This window comes from Pagrus major, chromosome 23 (assembly GCF_040436345.1).
Source record: "Pagrus major chromosome 23, Pma_NU_1.0".
Lineage (NCBI taxonomy): Eukaryota > Metazoa > Chordata > Actinopteri > Spariformes > Sparidae > Pagrus > Pagrus major.
Window position 1 is genome coordinate 27,576,578 of NC_133237.1, and position 22,008 is coordinate 27,598,585.

Consider the following 22,008-nt stretch of genomic DNA (forward strand, 5'->3'; position numbering starts at 1 on the left):
ACATGGAAACAATACATCCTCATACCTGAGCGGCTGAACAGGTGATATGTGTACGGGCTCCCCTCTGACCCTCACACCTTCTGTCCACGCCCCTGACAGCCTCGTAGAAAAGGCAGCAGGTGAATGAAGATGACTCACCTGAGCTCCTGTCATAACAAGCTTTCATTAATCCTCCTGTCTGCTCGCTCTGGACCGCAGTTTTGTCTCTTACCTGTGGACAGGTGAGACATTTACAACCCCTCAGTCTTCATCTGATCACCTGAGACACCTCGTGCTGTTTCTGCCTCACTGGACTTTAACCTGAGCTCACCTGAGCTCACCTGACAGGAGAACAGTGAGGAGCAGAAGAGGAAGCCAGTGATTCAAACTCGTCCGTCATGAGGAGACGTCTCTTCCTGTTGGGGATTTTCTGTTTCATCATTTCCACCATTTTATACTCAAAGTACAGCGAGCCGAGCCCGGACAGGTGGGAGGACAGGTGAGCTCCGGTTCTGATCCACCGTCAGAAACTCTCACTGACCATTTACTCAAGTAAAAGTACTGATACCACCCTGTGAAAGGAATCTGTCACAAGTATAATCAGTAAACCTTTGTAATCTCATTATATTAATGTGAAATAGACATGATGAGTACTTTTACTTCTGTACTTTAATTATATTTTCGTGGTAAAACTCTTGTACTTTTACTTTAGCAACATTTTAAATGGAGGACTTTTACTTGTAACTAAGTATTTCTTTCACAGTGGTTTGATTACTTTTACTCAGTGATGTAAAAAGTACACAAAAGTCAAACTCAAAATATTATTTTTTAAATTTTCCAGAAAACTTTCCACTACTAACTACTTTTACTTTGTACTTGTTTTATTTATTGCCAATGGAAATGAATCAGTTTAAAAAGTAACCAGTAACTAAAGTTATCAGATAAATGTGGTGAAGTAAAAAGTTCAGTATTTGTTTCCAAACTGTAGTGGAGCAGCACAAAATGTAAATACTCAAGTAAAGTACAAGTACCTCAAAACTGTATTTAAGTACAGTACTTAAGTAAATGTACTTAGTTACATTCCATTACTGCTTTCATGTTTCTGATAAAAGAAAATCATTCAAAAATGTTTTACTTTGTCTCTGATGCAGCATGTAATCTGTAAAGTAACTAGTAACTGAAGTAGTTAAATACATGTAGTGGAGTAAAAAGTACAATATTTGCCTCTGAGATGTAAAAGTGGAGTAGAAGAAGAAAGTAAAATATACTTTAGTACCTTGAAAATGTACATGAGTAAGTTTACTCTGATGATTTGGTCTGAAGGAGAAATATAAAGTACAACTACCTCAAAGTACAGTACTTGAGTAAATGTACTCAGTTACTAGTGTTAAATCTGTCAGTGTATGAATGTGTGTGTGTGTGTGTGTGTGTGTGTGTGTGTGTGTGTGTGTGTGTGTGTGTGTGTGTGTGATGTCAGTCAGCAGACAGCAGGTGGTGACGATGAGTTCAACTGGACCAACATCTCAGCAGCTCATCAAGAAGAAGAGACAGTAAGTTCTTCTTCTTCTTCTTCTTCTTCTTCTTCTCCTTCTCCTTCTTCTCCTCCTTCTCCTTCTTCTTCTCCTCCTTCTCCTTCTTCTTCTTCTTCTCCTTCTTCTTCTTCTTCTTCTTCTTCTTCTTCTTCTTCTACAGAAGTTTTAAAAAGTCTCTCTGGTCTCTCTGGTCTTTTTATATTTCACAGCATCTCTTTAAACATCTCAGTGATCCACAGCTGATGTTTCCTTCATGTTTCATTCTGTTCATCAGCACGCTGAAGCTCGATGTTCTCTGAGGAAAGCAGTGAGGAACAATGTTCTCCTCAGAAACCGGTTCAGGTTCTCGGTGCCGGTTCTTCAGTGGGCCGGAAGTTTCTCCAAACAGTCCTGGGACCAGCTGAAGGACCAAGCACCGCCATCTGGCTGGAAGGGACTTCCTGTCAACGGTAAACTTCTTCAGACTGGTTTAACTTGAGTCAGGTAGTGGAGCAGCAGTAATATCAATATTTAATATTCAATATTTAATATTTACGTCAACACTTGAAGTATTTGACGTAGTTTCAGCTGATAACACTCAGAGTTCTGATGCTGTTTGTCTTCTGGGCCTCAGTGGTTCGGTCGGCGCTCTCCCTCCTCAACAGCTCCCGTCTGATCCGTCGAGGTTCACCTGACAGGTGCGTTCGCTGTGCTGTGGTGGGAAACGGAGGAATCCTGCGAGGCTCCGGTCAGGGGCGCAACATCGACAGCCACGACTTCGTCTTCAGGTGACACCAGGACACCTCAACACGTGTTTTCAGTCATTTGTAAGAGTTTAGTTATATAAAATGACACGTATCAGTTGTTAGTATTATCCTGCTGCTGCTTCACTTCCAGTCCCCGCCTCCTCTGGGTTGGTTGATCTCCTGTCTGTTGAACGGGTCAGGATGCGTCCTCCACTCGTCCCCCTTCATTGTGTGGGTTCCTCCAGGATCTAGTTTAGGTTCCCTCTTGTTTAACATTTACATGCACTGAGGTGAAGCCTGCGTAGACGTGCCAGTGATTTCCATCACTATGCAGATGACACCCAGCTGTATCTTCAGATAAATCCTCATTGAAATGAAAAATTTGATGTCCAGAAACTAAATAATTCAAAATCAGATGTAATAATAACTACTGTACCGTGTGTGCTGGCAGCATTGATAATCTCTCCACTGTCTGGGTGCCTGCACAGAGGCCCACGACCTTGGTGTGATCTTTGACTCAGATTTGACTAAAACGCTTCAGTCCTGCTTTTGCACAACCCAGCGAGCTCACTGAGGTCCGGTCACTCCTCTCGTCTGCAGACTTAGAAGATGACATCAATGCTTTAATCTCTTCCAGACTCGACTTTTGCGAGGCACTTTAAAGGTGCTTTATAAATGGAGTTACTGTCTGTTTAAAAATACTGTTTCGATGCTGGTCAGCAGATTTTGGTAAAAACGCGTCTCCTCTGTCGTCAGGATGAACGGAGCTGTGATCAAAGGTTTTGAAGAAGACGTGGGGACGAAGATTTCCTTCTATGGTTTCACCACCAACACCATGAAGAACGGACTCCGGATGTACCGCAAAGCCGGGTTCACCAAAATCCCCCAGAGTCCAGTGAGGACGCAGCCTGTTCTCCAGCTGCGGTTTAACTAATCCAGACTGACGTTATCAGGATAAAATAATCCAGATTATTCTCCACATAATTAGTTTTTTGGTCTTTAATTCTTTTTGTTCACAGCTTCTACATCTATTAATTTGATTCTGTTAATTATATCAACACGAGCCGTTTGTATCTGAAGTGACCTCCATCTTCATCTTCATCTTCTTCTTCTTCTTCTTCTTCTTCTTCTCCTTCTGCAGGAGATAAACTACATCTTCATCCCATCAGACCTCAGGGATTATGTGATGATGGCGGCTGCTCTTCAGGATCAGACTGTCGGCTCGGGTCGGGACAAAGGAGACATGTGAGTCTGAATCAAACACATTAAATCCTGCAGCACGAGGAGATCCACTGTAGGTTTGTGACTTTAACACAGTAGAACAGACAGAAAGACTCTGATGTCTCATGTAGTGACAGGAACCTCTCTCCGTCCTGTAACGCTGCGTTTTGACCTGCAGGTGGCAGCACAACACCTGAACGCTCAGCACTGATCCTGAAAACACTAAACTTGTGTTTGTACTCGTTATTTAATTTTATTTTAAAGTTATTGTCTTTGAGGGGAACAAGCTTGTGTTACTGACTGATAAATACATGAAACTTGTATTTGAGTAAATGTACTCAATTACATTCCACCACAGCTGAGAGTCCAGGATCGTTGTTGTTGTTGTTGTTGTTGTTGTTGATCCAGGTTGTGTCTCTGACAGGCCCTCTAGATATTTTGGTCACAAACCTCCAGAAGACTTCAGGATGCTCCACCCACATTTTATTTCCTACCTGACCGACAGGTGAAGGACGGCTGTGATTGGTCGATATTTTGATATTGATTATTAAATCTGTGCTGATATTTAAATATTCGTCAGTAACAGACGTGAATCTTCTCTCCGTGTTTTTATCAGTTTCCTGTCATCTCGTCGGAGGACCAGCATCAAGTTCGGTCACCTGTACATACCGAGCACCGGAGCTCTGATGCTGCTGACCGCCCTGCACACCTGTGACCAGGTGAGCACACACACACACACACACACACACACACACACACACATTCAGTATTTTATTATATTTATTGATATTTGAGACATTCAGATTATTATAAATGAGATGGTGGAGACCTGATGTCAACACTGATGGACTGATGGACGTCTTGTCTGTCCCTCCTGCAGGTTTCTGCTTACGGCTTCATCACCAGGAACTACGCAGACTTCTCGGATCATTACTACGACTCCAGGCCGAGGCCTCTGAGGTTCTTCGCCAACCACGACCTGAGGATGGAGAGCCGGCTGTGGGAGACGCTGCACCAGAGCAGAGTGATGAGGCTGTACCAGAGGGGGGGGGCTGACCCAGAGGGGGGGGCTGACCCAGAGGGGGGGGGCTGACCCAGAGGGGGGGGCTGACCCAGGAGAGAGACGGGCCTCTGGTTCAGTTTGATTTTTAAATCATCTTGTTCAGGACTCAAGAACATTTTTAAATCCGTCCACAGATTTTTCTACAGATTTTCAAACATTTTGAGCAGCTGCAACATGTTTCACACCTGAGCTGATGGAAGCAGCTTCTGATGTCTGAATACATTATTTCATTTCAACCAGCTTCAACAAAGTGTTTTTATTATTATTAAGTGTTTTTAAAACGTATTATACAGTTTTTAATAAATACTTATTTTATACTGAATGTAGCTGCAGATTTTATACGATGATGTGTTGTTTTCTTTTTTCTTTAATTAGTTTTTAGTTCTGACGTCGTTTAATGAAATGAAACAGTTCATGTAATAAAATGATTCTTTTGTTTGAAATAAAATTTTGATTATTTGTAAATTCTTCTTTATTTATTCAAAAGTACCAATAAGATAATAATGTTGAAAATCTCCATGAAGAACAAAACACCCGTATGTTTTATATGTAAAGTCTGCAAAGTGACGACTGTCACAGATATTTGTAGATTTTTTAATCATAATATCTGATAGAAAAGATTAAAACAGCTCTATTAAATATTTGTATTTATATTATAAACAATGAACCCTCTGAGAGTTGCAGCTCTGTGTCTGTTAGTGGACTTTGTTTTATATTTTAACTATTTTACAGGCAGAGAAAGTGGCCGAGGCCTCGTCCGATCAATAACAGTGATGAGAAATGGTTTAATACAATAAAATAATGTCAGACTTTGTGTTTACAGTTCACTCTGCTGCCCCAAGAGGCCAAAACATCCCACACACACACACACACACACACACACACACACACACACACACACACACACACACACACACACACACACACACACACACAGCTTCACATCAAAATCATACAACTCTGAATAAGTAAAGCACAAACATGAAAACAGCTTGAATATTCAGAGGAGAAGCGACAGAAGAAACAAATCAGTTAGTTTCATCAAGTTATAAAATATCCTGAACATAAAAACACACCCTGTGAGAGTGTGTGTGTGCGTGTGTGTGCGTGTGTGTGAGTGTGCGTGTGTGTAAATGGAGACAGATTAGATGTGGGGGGGGGGGGGGGGGGGGGGGTGTTTTATGAAGTTACCCCCCGAGAACAAGAACAAAACCGGAAAAGGATTCATGGATTTTTCAAAATAAAAGCATGCCTTAAACTCTTGTTATTGTCTCATTAATGTGATGGCATGTAAACATACAGGGATGTGCACATGAACAAAAACATATTCAAAATGATTATTCAGATCACTGTCATGAATGTTCCTCCATCAACGAAAAGGAGAAATTATTTTTATCATTTTCATTTTTGATTAATCTGCTGATTATTTTTATGATAAATTGATCAATCTTTTTTTTAATTATATTTAAATAGCTCGTTTTGTCCAAATAACAGTCTTAAGTCTAAATATATTAATTTTGTTATAAACTGTGACATTAATCGTCTCATTTCAGAAGATTAAATCAGATAATATTTTGTATTTTTGATGATAATTTGAATTTCTGTCAGTGAACTAAGGAATGAATCAACTAATCTCTCAGGCTTCACATAAATTATCACAAACGTTTTCATTCACTGCACAAAAATACATCCTCAAACAGTCCTGGACAAAATACTCGAAGTCATACTCGAGTAAAAGTAAAGATATCATGTTCAAATATTACTTTGGTAACAGTGAAAGTCATCATATGAATGGTACTCGAGTAAAAGTCTTAAAGTATCTGATATTAAATGTACTTAAGTATCAAGATTTTTTAAATAATTGCCAATAAAATAAATCAGTTTAAAAAGTAACTAGTAACTAAAGTTATCTAATCAATGTAGTGGAGTAAAAAGTACAACATGTGTCTCAATGTAGTGAAGTGTAAAGTAGCAGAAAATGGAAACTAAAGTACAAGTACCTCAAAGTTGTACTAAAGTAAATTACCTGAGTAAATGTCCTTAGTTACATTCCATCACTGGACACCTGGAGATACGTCGTTATCCAAAAAGTAACTAGTAACTAAACTGTCAGAAAAATATAGTTGAGTAAAAGTACGATACTTGGCTCTGAGTTGTAATGGAGTAGATGCATAATGTTTTATTGAATGGAAAATACCTAAGTAAAAGTACTTTAGTATCCTCCTTAGGTCCAGTTCTTGAGTAAATGTACTTAGTTACATTTCATCTCTCCACACCTGGAGTTGCTTCACGGGACAGGAAGGTTCTGGAAAATTGTAATCCGATTAGTAACTAAAGCTTTCAGACACATGTAGTCTTGATGTACTTGAGTAAATATACTCTGATTACTGTCCTGAACTATGTCACAAGCGGTCCGTGTTTATTTTGAAAGGCTACGCCGGAAGTCCCGTACATCCATTACGCAGCTTGACGCCGCGTCACGTTCAGGAGGACGCAGCGGGGAGAATGTGGCATTCACGGCGAGGAGGGAAAACCAGGAGCAGCGGCAACCGGAGGGTCCGACAAAGTCCCGAAGTCCTGAGAATGCTTATATTTCCGTGTTAATTCTGCTCCGGGATTAAACTTCACTCTTACACGCCTGGAAGCTGAAACTTTTGTGGAATATAAACCCATAGGAAGCTCGACTTCTCTGGGATTTACCTCCGCCAGCCCCTCGGAGCGTCGCTGCGGGCTGCCGCCGCGGTCCGCTCAACTTCAGGAGGCGAAAAGTTCCCGAAACTCTCGCTCAAAGAAGGTAAAACTCATTTATTCTGTCCGCAGTTATGAATTTAACGAAGCTGTTGTTGCAAGTGCGCTCACTCACTTCGGTACAAAGGTCGGTGCTGGAGGTGACGGTGTGTTTACATGCCAGACTCCTGCCGCGATCTGCCACTTTCTCCGGTCCGGACTCGGAGCCACACCGACCCGTTCACGTCTCTGTAATCTGGACCAGTTCATCTGAAAATGAGCTTCATGTCTGAACAACAGAGACTTTTCTGTCCCTTTGGAAACACATCTTCAATTCGGCGAACTTGGACGTCACCAAGAATCACTTGAATTCAGTTAAATTTAAAGTTACAACAGGATCACAAAGCCCGCTGACCTCCGCCCCCAGCGTGCGTAACTCAACACAAGACTTCCAGTGTGCACGGTTTAACAGTGCGTGTCAGTGCTGCAAGTGTTCCCGAGCTGGAGACTGACTCCTACAGATTCAGACAAAACCTGGAATCACATGTTCTGTTTGTGTTTTATGTGGGTGACAAGCGCGGGGACATAGAATTAGTGACTTCTTAAAGGGAGTCTGGCATGACAATATTTATATATCAAAGAAAAGGGTATATTTGGTGGCTGTCAGGCTGCAAGTTCTCTCTGCACACCTTTGATCTGGTAATTAAAGTGTGTGAACACAAACAGCTTTAGCAGCAGTTTGTGCAGAAATGTTTAAAATACTCCACCATGCACCACCCTAACTTTAACTGTCAAGTGATTCTTGTTTGTGAGCAATAAACTGATTTATTCATTTCCACTTGGGACGACTTCACTGAGACTCGGAGTCCCTGCAGTGTCAGAGTGAAATGTGTGAGTATTGTTCCTCTTGTCATGAATGCTGTGAGAATACAAAACGCCCGAGGGAGGTGGAAGGAGAAAGGGGACATGATCGGTGTAAATGGGAATGACAGCTCTGCTTACGCCCTGTGCTCCTCTGTGGCCGCCTGGTTATGTAATGAAACAAGTTGGAACCAGGAAACCGTTCAGAACTCAGCGCCCAGACCCGTGTTTCTCTGAGGACTGTGTGATCCGGCTGCAAACCCTCCCTCTGTTTATACAGCAACACTGCCTGTGAGGCCTGGTGCTGCAGCTCTGATTGTGTTTTCATGGGACTGTCAGCAGCGATGTCAGTTATCTGCAGAAAACTGGAGCAGAGACGAAGCTCGGACTAACTTCTCCCTCCTGTGTGTGTGAGTGGAGGCTGGTCAGTGGGCTGGAAGAGTTTAAGTAGCTGCTCTGCAGCTGAAATGAAGTCGATGGTCAGAGCGAGCAGACATCAGCACAGAGCCTGGAGGGAGGGACTGAGTGCCACACAGGGCTGAGCGTCAGGTGCTTCCACTGATCACTTATTCTGCTGTAAAAACGTGAAATATCTCAGTGGAGTTTGGTTCACACACTCTGGATGTCCCAGCAGTGTTTACACAGCAGCCCACAAGTGGATCCCTCATGAGCGCTTTGTGTTTGAAGGTTTACTGAGCTGTAATTAAAGCGACCTCTGAGCTCACAGCAGGTTAAACAGCCCGTCGCTGTGGTCACACGGCCCTGATCTCACCTGTCACAGGTGTGTGTGTGTCCACACGTAGCCTGTCGTGTTTACCTTCAGGCTGTTTTAACGTCACATCAGAGGGAAAACAAACCCACAGTGCTCAGTGCTCACAGCGAGGCCACGAGGAGGTCAGAGTTATGATATTTTCTTCAGATCAAACATAAGACACCAGACACAGTGACATGTATTAGACATTGTTTTTGCCCCCAAACCTCATATTGTTTTCTAACAATAAGTTAAAGGAACAGTTCACCAAAAAACTAAACCTCAGTCATCATCTCCTCCTGATGATATAAAGTCAGGCTCAGTCATCATCTCCTCCTGATGATATAAAGTCAGGCTCAGCCATCATCTCCTCCTGATGATATAAAGTCAGGCTCAGTCATCATCTCCTCCTGATGATATAAAGTCAGGCTCAGCCATCATCTCCTCCTGATGATATAAAGTCAGGCTCAGCCATCATCTCCTCCTGATGATATAAAGTCAGGCTCAGTCATCATCTCCTCCTGATGATATAAAGTCAGGCTCAGCCATCATCTCCTCCTGATGATATAAAGTCAGGCTCAGCCATCATCTCCTCCTGATGATACACAGCTCGTCTGCTGTGATCACAGAGATCACAACCTGATGTGAGGAGACCATGTTTACACCCTGGAGTCTTCACTGTAGCTGCTGAGATAAAGCGTCTGAAGTGATGCACGAGCTGTAAATAGCGTGTTTTTAAATCAGTTAGTTATCTCGGGTCGTCTGGAGACTTGGATGACACCTGGATTGGATGATAACTCTGTAAATCTGCTTAGAAATCCTCTAAAAAGACGCTCCTCACATCTGCAGAACTTGCCTGAAAAAAATTATGTTTTTAAGTTTTCTTCAGTATCGAAGTAATCCAGTGATAGTTGTCTGTACATCCACAGATTCACTGCTAACAGGAAGTGCTAACAGCTGATTCTGCAAAGTTTTAATGGAGATTTGGATTGTTCTGTTTTTTTGGTTGTTTTTTACATTTTAAAACAACCAGCTGCTTTCCATCAGTATGGGGGTCAGGAGATAATGACTGGATCGTCATGTTTGGGTGAACTGTTCCTTTAATGACACTGTGGCGGTGTAGCGAGGTACAACTACATGAACCATCTCCAGTCACTTCCAGTTCGGCCTGTCACTATACCTTCATCTGTTAGATGATATATTGTCTCATATGGTATTGGGATAAACTAAATAAAACATAGAATAAATGAAATTAAGCCACTCAACCAAAACAATCATTGAAATGGACTCTTGTCAACAAAAAATGCGCTTAAATAAATATTAAACATTTAACACAGGAGTATAGAGTCATTTATTCAACTGTTAATACAATATATCCTGACAATCCAGCTTTTGCCTCTTTTTGTTCAGTCATGTCCATTTATCAGTAAGTGGATAAGATATCTATGATCAGGTGACAACACGATTATCCTGACGGCCCTACTTCAGGAAAAAGCAGTTTGACAACACATGAATCAGATTGTGACGTCATGGCTGCAGCTGATGAGCCGGAGAGGTTTATTACAACATCATAAACAACATGTGACTCACAGAAACAACAAACCTTCACTCAGTCTCACCGACACAGATTTAATCCAGTCAGACCTCCAGTCAGTCCGGAGGCTTTCACAACAGTAACGTGAGCCATAAATACAAACACTAATTATGATACAAATACAGTAGTTATAGATCCTTTCATCCTCTTTTGAATGAATCGGGTTGTCAACATTAGTCAGATTCACACTCAGACAGAGCTGCAACTAATTAATCCTTTGATCAGCGATTAATCTTCTGATTATTTAACGAGGTTTAGTTTATAAAACATAAGAAAACAGTGAAAAATGTCCTTTACATCACATTATTTCAGTTAACATCCACGTCAGGGCTGCGACGAAGGATTATTATCATTGATGATTATTATCTTGATTGATCGATCAGTTGTTTTGTCTAAAATGTCAGAAAAAGTTGAAAAATGTCGATCAGTGTTTCGTCATCAAACCCAAAGATCTTCAGTTTACTGTCACAGCGGAGGAAAGTCACCAGGAAAGATTCACATTTAACAAGCTGGAGTCAGAAGTTTTCCTGCTCAAACTGATGAATTGATTATCAGAATAATTTTGATGGATGGTTGCAGCTCTGATCGTCTCACTCAGCAGCAGACAGGAGAGCTGCTGTGGTTTCTGCTCCTCTGATAAAATAAACTGATCTGGTTTTCTCATTTCTTTCAGTCTGGACCACATCACCACCTCCTCCTCCTCCTCCTCCTCCTCCTCCTCCAGGAGCTCCACCAGCCTCCACCCCCCCGACTGGAAATAACATCTCCCCCAAATAAAGCCTGAAAGAAGAAAAGTCTGAGCAGGAAATTAAGCGGCAGAGGAGTTTTTCCATCTCTGCGGCTCAGAGGAAATCACACCACACACTGGATCTGTGAGTGCGTTTCCTGGCTGTCAGCTGAGCGTCAGAGGGAGGAAGTGGAGGCTCACCTGAGGCAGGTCCATGTCTCCGGCGCTCAGCATGAGGCTCTGAGGAGGCGGCGGGCAGGCGGGGTTTTAAATAAAGCTGATTCAAACTCGCGGACATGGGGAAGGAGCAGGACCTGCTGCAGGCGGTGAAGAGTGGAGACCTGCTGTCCACTCAGAAGCTGCTGTCCAAACTCAAGACCAACAGGAACAGTGAGTACACCGCGCTTTTAATCTGAAATAACACGCTGCTTTTATTCTGAAATATGGCTGGGTCAACATGTGGTTTATACTGTATGTCTGTATCACATGTGAAGCTTTGATGAGTTTGATGATGTCACGTGATTTTTATATCGCCATAGCAACACATGGACCCGTTGTCGTGAGGCGTCCTGATTTACAAAACTGGTAAAAATATCAAATCTGACAGAATGGCAGCTTATTGTGTCGCTACATGTCTCTGTTGAGAGCTGCACATGCTCAGTGGAGACCTCGTACTGACACAGAGGCCGGTGATGATGTCACTGTAACATCTCTGTCTTCAGTCTCTCTTTCAAACTCGTCGTAGACCGAACGATGTTTGAGCTGCTTGAACAGAGAGGCTGGAAACCGACGTGCCAACATCCTTTGCTGTCATCGCACAGGGAAAGGGGAGTAAATTAGCGTGTCCACCTGAGCGTCGCGTCTCCATCACAAACGATTTGAGCTGGAACTGATTCATAAAAGGAATGAATGCTGATTCTCCCACTGGAGACAGAAGCCAGATGTGGCTGTTTTTTTCTGTCCGGTATGAAGTGGATAACAATACTGTACCTCTGTGCCGACCCCTCAGATGAGCTGTGTTTTAAACCTCCTCCTCCAAGCTTCAGTCTGCAGCTGCAGCAGCTCTGGTTTTTCCATCAGCAGCTGGAGGTTTGGTCCTGCAGACGGTCGACAGGCTGTGGAGGTGTTGACTTACTGAAACAAGCTTTCTGCTGACTTCTGCCTCCTGCTGCTAACACACCTCCTAAAACTGCGTCTGAATGAACGACGATGCCAGTGATTCTCCAACAGCCAGCTGAAACCAGCAGCTCCAGTTCAGACGTGAACAAAGTCTGCTGCCTGCATGAATATTTCAAACCTCCGACACACACACGTGTTTTAGTGCTGAGTCGAAAAACTGAAGCTACAAACTCATTTTCATTGGATTTGAAGCAGCCTATTAACAGCCTGGCTGATCGGTGTTCGGTGTCCGGTGGGACGGTTGATGGTTTAGCTGGTGTAGTGAATCAGATTGTGACCAGGACAGCACGTACGACTTCTGACAAAAAGACGCTCAGGTCGCACTATTTAATATTTTCTGGCTGACTTTGACAGATTCTTCAACATGTTTGGTGACGTGTGTTTGTGTGTTTGTGTGTTTGAATGTAAGAGTTGATCCGGTCGGTGCTGATCCGGTCGGTGCTGATCCTCACCACTGAGGGAAGGTGATTAAACGTAGTTGATGCAGAAGCAGAGTTAAATTTGGGCTTCAGTCTGAAACTGGGACATCCCAGCTGGTGTGTTGGGATTTGGAGAATATTTAACTGTATTCTTTATTATTTATTTGGATCCCACCAGCTTCCACACGGCGATGTGAAGTCTTCCTGCTCTGCAAACTAACAGGAATTTAAATTTAAAAACAAAATCCTAAACCGTCACCATGGAGACAGGTTTTGTTAAGGCTGACACGATGCACTCAACATCAGACTTAACATAATCAAGCTATCAACAGCTTTTTCAAGTCTCTAATGTGAAGATATCCACGAATATCCTGATCTGAATTAAACCTATTTCCTCCCATCCGGATAAAACCACCAGAAACTGAGTGAAACAACTCGACATACGAAACAAAAGCTGACAATGAAGGAAAATCTAAATTATGACAAATAAACAGAAACAAAAAGAAAATTAAGAGAAAGTCCTGAAACAGCAGAAACATCACTTTTTGTTTTTTAATCTGTCTGAAGTTGGTTTGTTGTAGAGCTGCAACAGTTCGTTCATCATCACATCGTCACCAACAATAAAAGTGATTGTATTGTAAAAATGAGTCCATCAAAAGAGAATTAATTAATATTATGACAAAGAAAATCACTTTGTGTTGGACTGTTGGTTGGATAAAAGCAATTTAAGGACGTCACTTTGAACATTTTATAGACATTTAGTCTTTAAGTGTCTTAATTGATTAATCGTATAACAGTGAAAATAACCAGCAGATTGATTTGTAATGAAAGTAATTGTTAGTTTTGCTCCAGTGTGTTGACCAGCTGACCAGAGCTCACATCACATGTATGTTGTACAGGATCTGTCACTGAAGATCACCTCGTTAGTTTGTTTTCAGTTTGAGGTGAATTTTTGAGCCAAAACTTGAGTTTTCCTGCAGCTCTATGAATCTGTTTCATACAAACAGACTCGTCATGTGACAGTTAATGAGCCTCAGAACAAACAAAGACAGACGTGAAGGATTCAGTTAGTTTATCAGCACTAAAGTTGAAAACAGCTGATAACTGACTGGATGTGCTGCTGTGAAGATAAACTGAGATACAATAAAACCACAGCTGTTTCATGACCAGTGTTTTATATTTGAGGCTGATGGTTCGTAGAGTTCACTCCTCCTCTCTCTGTGACTGATGTCTCTGCCTGACAGTCGGTTTTGTTTTCTGGTGCGAGTGACCAAGAAAAAGGGGCCCTCTGAGGCCCCGGGGCCGGCAGGAGGCCGGGCTTTATCAGGACGATAACCTCTCACCTGTCACACGGCCGGCGTGACCGCTGACCTCCGACCTCTGCAGCAGGAACGGAGGAGGCTCTGATCTGTTTTCACCAAACATGGACAGGATGATGAAGCTGTGATGTAACAAAGACTGGGAGGCTGTTATTATTAGTTTTTATTATGTTTTTATTATTAATCCAATTCTCTAAGTTTAGACGCTGCAGATTTACTCTAAATGCTTGAATTATTGAATTAAGACATTTATTAACTCTCCCAGACAGATTCGTTCCTGTTTACAGCTCAACGACAGAAAAGGAGTAAAGCTGCTCGTCGTCTGTACGACTGAACTGTAACAAGCTGCCGAGGCTCCGATAAGATCAATAAAATCACTTCGGACGTCTAAATGATCGTATAAGTTGGTATTTATGTAACTTCTATATCATCATCATCATCTACATGTCGGTGGCAGGTGTAGAGGAGGACGTAGATCTCCGTCTCTCTGTGCTGTCAGGGTGTAGATGTCCCCTCGGCCAGCTGACGGGCCTGTCCCGCTCCCTCAGGGACTTCCTGCAGACCGTCACATGACCCCCACCCATTGTTCTCCACCTCAACACGCCCAATCCATCAGCTCGTACGTTACCGGAGAGCCTTTCAACCATTGTTCCAGCCGACACATTAAACGCCACGTTTTCTCCCCCCGGAGCAGAAATATTTAGACTTGTTTTTTTTTTCATATTTGGGGACATTCCCTCTGGTTTTTAAAGGACGTGTGTGAGTCCGTCCTCCTGACATCTGGTGCTTCAGTATCTCCCCCTCGTCCAACTGCTATCACCCAAATCACAAGGAGCTCCCAGCTGGTGCCTAGCCAGGATTAAAGGGTATTATAGCAGGGGTGGAGGAGGGTGGAGGAGGGTGGAGGGGGTCCGGCTCGGCTCATCAGATGCTGTGGCATCTCGTCCAGTACACTGTGGCTCTGCTGCTCTATTAAATTAGGACTTAATGGATTAATCCTGTAAGCTGCGTTTACTTCTGAGGCGTTCTTTGATAAGTGAAAGATGTGTTCAGTGTTTCTGCAACATGACACAGTTACAGAACCACCAGAAAAGACCTTTCTGTGGTTCACTGGGTTCAGTGGGTTCAGGTTCAGACAGGTTACTACAATTTATTAATTCATTTAAAGTCTTACAGTCGGTGGAAAAACTGTTAAACTGTCTACAGGGAGGCAGATAATGGAACAATAATGGAGACAAAAGTATGCTGAAAAATATTGAGATATTATTCTCTACAGCTGAGTGGCCTTAACATAATACCACAATATTTGTTGGCTATATCAGGATACATGATATATATTTCATCTCTCCAAAGCTCTTCATGAATGCCAAATATCAACATTCAATCAGAAATGTTTCAGTTTGAGACAAAACCTTTCACACTTCTCTTGCAGCGTTCTGACAGTATTGTAGTGACACAATATGAACACAACGAGACTTCTGATCAGTAACCATCAGTAGAGTTGATAAGACGACTCAGTGGGTAAAGATTTGAGTTTTCAGCATTGACAGTGTTGCCGTTGTTGGACTGTCTCAGGGGGAATCACTGAGCCTGCTTTTGATTTTGATGTTTGAAATTTCTAGCTTATAATCAAAACTGTGACACCCAGAATATAAAGTTATCATATCACAATAACAAGATAACATCGATGTATATTTCCCGGCTCTAGCCCCGTCATCTCAGAGTGTTATCAAAATGAGTTGAACCAAATATGAAAGTTGATTGAAAGAAAATGAGTTGCCACTTATTTTGTAAATTGATTTCTTTGCTGCGTCTTTTTGGTTTTGGACTGTTGACAGTTTGAAGACGTCACTTTTGGGAAACTGTGATGAGCATTTCTCACAAATGTTTTGACATTTTAAAGATGATTATACGATTAAACGTGACAATAATCATCTGATTAATTGATAATTAAAATAATTGTTGAAGCCATGCTAACTATTGAAATGATTATGAAATGATTATCCACTCCATATTAGTCTTCTCACCCACTGCTTTTAGCTGTTTTAACTGAAAGTCACAAACTGAGGCTAGCTGAGCCGTACATCTTAATATTATTACTAAGTAAAGTTTAATTTCCTCACGAGAGCTCTAATCCTCTTCACATCTATAATCTAGAAATGCTTCAGAACTAATTTAACGACTTTTTTAAAGGACAGAAATTGTCGCAGCTTTTCAGACATTGAACCGGCAAACAAAAGCAAATAAAAGCCTCCTCGGCCTCGAACATCCCGTCTGTCTTCTCCAACAAAAGTGTGCCACAGGAGGTTTTATTATTGACCCTGAGGACTGATGTTTGGGACTGAAGCTCATCAGTGTCCCATTATTGGAGCCTCGTAAACCTGTCGTCTCTCCATGAAAAGCCGGCCGTTGAGAACCGAAACAAAACGGCGGCGTGTTGGAGACTCCTCTGTTGGCGGGGGAGGGACGGGGGAGGGACGGGGGAGGGAGACGTCTCTCCTCACTCGCTCAGACCGAATCTGTCTCGTGTTTTATTCATGAGTTTGGGTTCAAACTCTCCTCAGCCAATCATCCACCACAGAACCCGTCCTTTCTTAAACGCTGCTGGCAGAACTCCAGTTTTATTCTGGACGGTTTTCCTCTGCAGCTCGCTCACTTCCTCCTTCACTGTCCCTCTCAGTGTGGTGATCAATAAAAGAAGTAAATCTTCTGATGTCAGCTTGTTAAATATGAATATTCTCTGTTTTCTGTTCCTCCTCTGTGACACTAAGCTGAATATCTTTGTGTTGTGGACAAAACAAGACGTCTGAGGACGAAACACTGATCGACCTTTTCCACAATTTATGACATTTTATAAACCAAACGACTAATAACTGACAATGAAGATAATCTTTATCTGCTGCCCTCGCGTTAACTATGGTAACTTAGCATGTTAAAGCAGTCCTACATGTACAAAAATCTGTTTTCTTTCTTTTACTTTACAAATGTATTTTTAGGGACTTTGTAGGACAAGTTTAATTTTCCAAGTGATCCCTGTGAGTGGTTCTGAGATGATACCAGGCTCAGAGCTAAACTGGATCAAATCAAAGTAAAGCTTCGTTGGTTTTCTTTTCCGTCCCGTCCCGTCAGTCAGGACTGGCCCCAGACATCCAGAGGTCCTGACGGCCCCAGTCATCCAGAGGTCCTGACGGGCCCCAGTCATCCAGAGGTCCTGACGGGCCCCAGTCATCCAGAGGTCCTGACGGGCCCCAGTCATCCAGAGGTCCTGACGGGCCCCAGTCATCCAGAGGTCCTGACGGGCCCCAGTCATCCAGAGGTCCTGACGGGCCACTCCACAAGAGCTTTGTTTCCCCGTCTTCACAGCCCACAGTCTTCCTGCCTGTTTGTTCGGCTAATTAAACATTTAACACACCAACAGCAGAGTTGACAGGTAAACACCATCAGCTGAAACTCAGAGGCAGAATTTCACAGACTGTCTGAAGGTTTTAACACTTTCCCTCCAATCTGTGGAAACTTCCCTCCTCATTATCCACTCGGGTTTACAGCCTGGTGTTCAGAGACGAGAGGCTGCAGACGCAGCAGCAGAGACCCACTAAACTCCTTCAACCCTCAGTCAGAAGTGAGTGATTGGCTGAACAAACAGTCTCCTGTATTGACTCGACCTTTCCTCACAGCAGAGCACACGTTATGTAAAGGAAACGTCCTGTTTCTGGGATTTCTTCAGCGTGTGAAGGAACCGTGAGAGTGTGAATCTCTGAATGTGTTGGTTACATACGAGCCGTCGAGTGACTCCGTTATTCCACTTTTGTCAGCAGGAAACCAGAACGTATGACAGCGACACAAAAAACGCTGCAGTTAATGATTTTCTGGAGAGCTTTGCAGTCTGAGTTTGTTTATCAGAGCAGGAAATCATTTCTGACCGACCTAAAATCCTCCTGGACAAAGAATACAGACGGTAAAGAAACGTCAGGTTAACCTGAGAACAGGTGCTCGGACTCACCTGTGGAGCTGCAGGTCAGGAGAAATGTTTTCAGAGAGCTTGATGACCTGCATCTTATTAACTGTTTCTCAAGGCTCCAACTAATTATTGTTTTAATTCATTAATCTGCCTTTTCATCTTCAGATGTCTGTTTTGTACAAACAACATTGGAAAACACAAAGATATTTAATTTACTATCGTGTCTGACAAAACATCGTCATCCTCATCTGAGATGCTGATTTATTGATTAACTGACTAATCCCTGTAATTTAGAAAAAGTTCAGAGAACGATGACCTTAGATTAAACCGGTCCTACATCAGAGAGACACCTGGACTAAAACAATCCCGATGTCAGTGAAAGTTAAATAAGGATTCAAACGTACGAGCTCATTTAATTCAAACTAAAAACTCGTCCAGGTTTAACAGGAAGCTCTCTGGTTCTTTGGTGCTTCGTTGTCTGAGGGAGTAAAAATACTTTCAGTCCTAGTTTTTAAAAGTAGGACCAGAAATGTTTCTTCCCTCTGAGAGTTTCATCAGATTTAAAATACAGAATCTCATTTTCACTAATGAACCACGTAGAGTTTTAATTTACTCTTCTGGTCCCGTCAGCCTCTGGGACGTCGCCTGAACTGTTTTTGAACTGACGCTCTCATGTTGGTGGTTAGTCTTCTTCTTCTTCTTCTTCTTCTTCTTCTTCTTCTTCTTCTTCTAAACGGTCTCCGTTATAATTTGGCCTCCTCTAAAGTAAAATAACGTGCCTGTGAGCGTGCTCTCAGCGGCGGCGCAGGAAACTCTTGACTTTTTATAGAGGCTTTGAAATGAAAACGAGACAATGATAATGAATGTAGTTGGAGGCAGTATCCTGTGTGTGTGGTGTGTGTAGTGTGTAGTGTGTAGTGTGTAGTAGGATGCAGTGTGTAATGGCTGCTGCTGGTTTTCTTTATTCGCTGTGTTATGTAATGGAGGTTCTGCACTCGGCTCTCGTGTTCGGGGGTTTTCTTTGCTTTTTTCTGAGCAGCTCAGACGTCACATGACTGAACCACTGTGAGGTTACAAGATGTGACTTTTACATGAAATGACACTGGATGCATCTTGATCAGTGTTAAAGTCAGTTTGGAGACTGTAAACAGCTGTGATGACGTCGCTGTGAGGTCACTGCATTTCAACAACAGATTCATTCTGCTCTGCTGCTGCTGCTGGACGAGCTGACTGACTTATTGACGACATCCAGATCCAGTAAAGTTCAGTCCACCAGCCGTTCATCAGGACGGAGACACACATCAAGTATCTGACTGTAAGAAACATTACTACAAAATAGAAAAGTGAAGCATGTGAACGAACAATTAACACCTTTCTAACAGGTGAAGTGTCTTCTGGACACTCAACACTATTTGGTTTTTCCCTAAAATTCTTTCAAACTACTTTTATTTCCTAACAAGGAGGTTATGGTGGTGGTTGTTCGTTTGGTCGGTTGTTTGGTTGGTTGTTTGGTTGGTCGATTGGTTGGTTGGTTGGTTGGTTGGTTGGTTTAGTTGTCAGCCTGGAGGACATTTGAGGGTAAAGCAGAAAACATTGTCTCCATTAAATATGATCCGGTTTCACCCAGAAAAGTGAATAAATGTGTGTTTTTGTTTATTAATCAGTGGAACTATTTGAATTTGTTGGTTCAAGCTTACGCAAACACACGTGACATTTTGTTTTACAGGACGAAGACGTGACTGGATTTAATATAAAAATACAAGAAATGTATTTTTTTGTTCATTTTTTGTCACATATTTCTAAACAGGAGCCCAGTGAGACCGTGGATGTGATCTACAATGGTTAGAAAGGCAATTTCTCATTTCAGCTCGACTTCAGAAAAATCTGAAAATATTTACATTTTGAGAAAACAGTTAATTTATTTAATAGTCGACATCTAACTGAATAATCGTTGCAGCTGTTTCTGACACCACAGAGCTTCAGTACAAACTGGACTTTATTCAGGCGCTGGCTTTGAAATAATTCCTGAAGATCATTGTGTGAATCTTACTGACCCTTATTATTTATACTTTATATTATATAACATCCCTTCTGTAAAATGTTCCTCCCTATTGAAACTAGCAGATGATCCCCTTTGAAGATTCATCAGTAGATTACCCAGAATCCTCTCTGCTGATGTCTGTAAAGAAGTTGAGCTTCTTCTGGACAAACTCTCATTGTGTGCCGTTAGCTCGACTGTCTCGGATCTGATTTATAAGTTCTGACTCTGACTGTGTATGAAGAACATTTCCCACCACCGAGCATGAGAGGAATTCAGAGAGCTCTCATTTGGGTCAGAATTGTGGTAAGATGCTAAAAATGGTTTTATTTTCACTGTGAAAACTCAGCCTGCGCATATTTAAGGTCGTCACAGTCGAGGTTTGCACCTTCAAACCTTTCAGACGTTGAAGTCTGCAGCTCAGCGTGACGTCTGAGTCACAGCTGCGTCCTCGAAGCTCCAAAAGTTTCAGTTATTTTTCACCCTAAAATCCTCCGAGTTGAATGTGTGCCAGCCATTGTGCGAGCAGCAGAGTGTGTTTGAATGCAGAGGGAAGAATAGAGGCGGTGATGTCATGGTGTTGGTATGTGGACCCCAGAGCGCTACCTTCGATCCCCCTTTCTGAGGCTGGAATTTGACTCCGGTGAACAGAGTTTCCTGAAGTTTTCAGTCGATGACAAAGAGAGAAAGGCGAAGCGAGGCCTCGTGGGTGTTGCAGCGCTGCCAGCAGACTCTGCTGCTCTTTTCCCAGCGACGCTTTAAGACGACTTCAAACAGAATCTCAGTCGGAGGAAGAAAGAGTGGTCGAGGTTTTGTGGTGCGGATCAGGGCCAGGAAAAGACCGTTTTACTACTGAAAGTGTAGTCTGCTGTTTCTGTCCTGTACTTCTGTTTATTTTTATGTTTTCAGTTTCCCTGATGGCAGCAGTTATTCTCCTCTGTCACAAGAGCTGCTCAAACTATTTGTCATGATTCATTATTCAGTTGATACTTGATCAATTATTTCAGTCAGTTATTGTGCAGATGTGTCAAACATTCATTACTTCAAACTTCCCGGATGTCTCCAATGTTTGTCTCAGTTTTCTATCACAGTAAAGTCTTTAAGCATCTGAGGAAGTCACTTTGGACATCAGAACCAACTTCACTCCGGCCAAACGACGGGCGAATGTTCTCATTTTACCATCCAGACGATAGATTACCATCGTTTTTTATTTTCTCTTCTTAATCCAGCAGCTACTTACATATTTTACCAGCGTGTGGCTGATGGCAGCTGCTCACAACAAGAGGAAGATTCAGATAACAGACTTCAATCCTGGTCTTTCTTCTGCTGGTGTAAACATGTAAACTGAAAGTAACGTGACTCAAGCTTTATGGCTCTTGATAATTTGACTTTAACATATAAATAAATGTCCATCTGCTGTGTTTTTCTGGTTTGTTTCAGCTGCTTTATTGGTGCTTGTTGTTTAATTCTTGAAGGAAACTGTTCCCTGGATACACGCAGGTCATTTATTAAGACTTTATCTGTTTCTTGATGTTATACTTTAGTTTTATTTGTTGATGAACGTGTAAAATCTCCTGGTGTTGTTGAAGAAACAAACTCTACCTCCAGAAAATGAAAGTTGTCGGTGTTCTCGCTGCTGCAGTTCATACGTCACCTTATCTCTGTTACTGTAAGCGGAGGCTGGGTCCGCCGCACCCACAGGCATGCCCGGTCACATGCTGGAGGGGGGGGGGGGTGGAGGCCGGCGGGAGGCGTAGAGAGTGATGGAGGTTTGTCCATAATGAGCAGAGGAACGGGTGTGGAGCTGAACTCACATCCACCCTGAACAATATGTGTGGAGAGCTGAGTGTTTTCTTCTTCTAGGTTCAGATAGAAACAGGAAGACAGACACACACACACACACACACACACACAC

The 22,008-nt window shown here is 42.5% G+C and overlaps 2 protein-coding genes across 2 annotated transcripts in view; both read left to right on the forward strand.

Moving 5' to 3' along the window:
* Positions 1-46: 46 nt before the first annotated feature.
* On the forward strand, positions 47-4,550 carry st6galnac2 (ST6 (alpha-N-acetyl-neuraminyl-2,3-beta-galactosyl-1,3)-N-acetylgalactosaminide alpha-2,6-sialyltransferase 2). The gene is made up of 8 exons (XM_073495041.1): positions 47-103; positions 1,786-1,960; positions 2,125-2,278; positions 2,993-3,131; positions 3,378-3,481; positions 3,882-3,962; positions 4,074-4,176; positions 4,338-4,550. The coding sequence occupies exons 1-8, from the start codon at positions 47-49 to the stop codon at positions 4,548-4,550; spliced, it is 1,026 nt and encodes a 341-aa protein (XP_073351142.1).
* Positions 4,551-7,049: 2,499 nt separating this feature from the next.
* The window catches only part of LOC141020006 (caskin-2-like), a 35,706-nt gene continuing 20,747 nt past the window's right edge, over positions 7,050-22,008 (forward strand). Inside the window, exons 1-2 of the mRNA XM_073495042.1 lie at positions 7,050-7,314; positions 11,127-11,570. Of these exons, the coding sequence (XP_073351143.1) occupies positions 11,477-11,570 (94 nt within the window). The 5' untranslated portion in view covers positions 7,050-7,314; positions 11,127-11,476. The remainder of the gene's footprint in view (positions 7,315-11,126; positions 11,571-22,008) is intronic.

Coding starts and splice junctions, on each gene's coding strand:
- st6galnac2 (XM_073495041.1), top strand. CDS start 47: ATGTGTACGGGCTCCCCTCTGACCCTCACACCTTCTGTCCACGCCCCT. Junction 3,482..3,881: donor GGTCGGGACAAAGGAGACAT/GTGAGTCTGAAT, acceptor TGTCTCTGACAG/GCCCTCTAGATATTTTGGTC. Junction 3,963..4,073: donor ATTTCCTACCTGACCGACAG/GTGAAGGACGGC, acceptor TGTTTTTATCAG/TTTCCTGTCATCTCGTCGGA.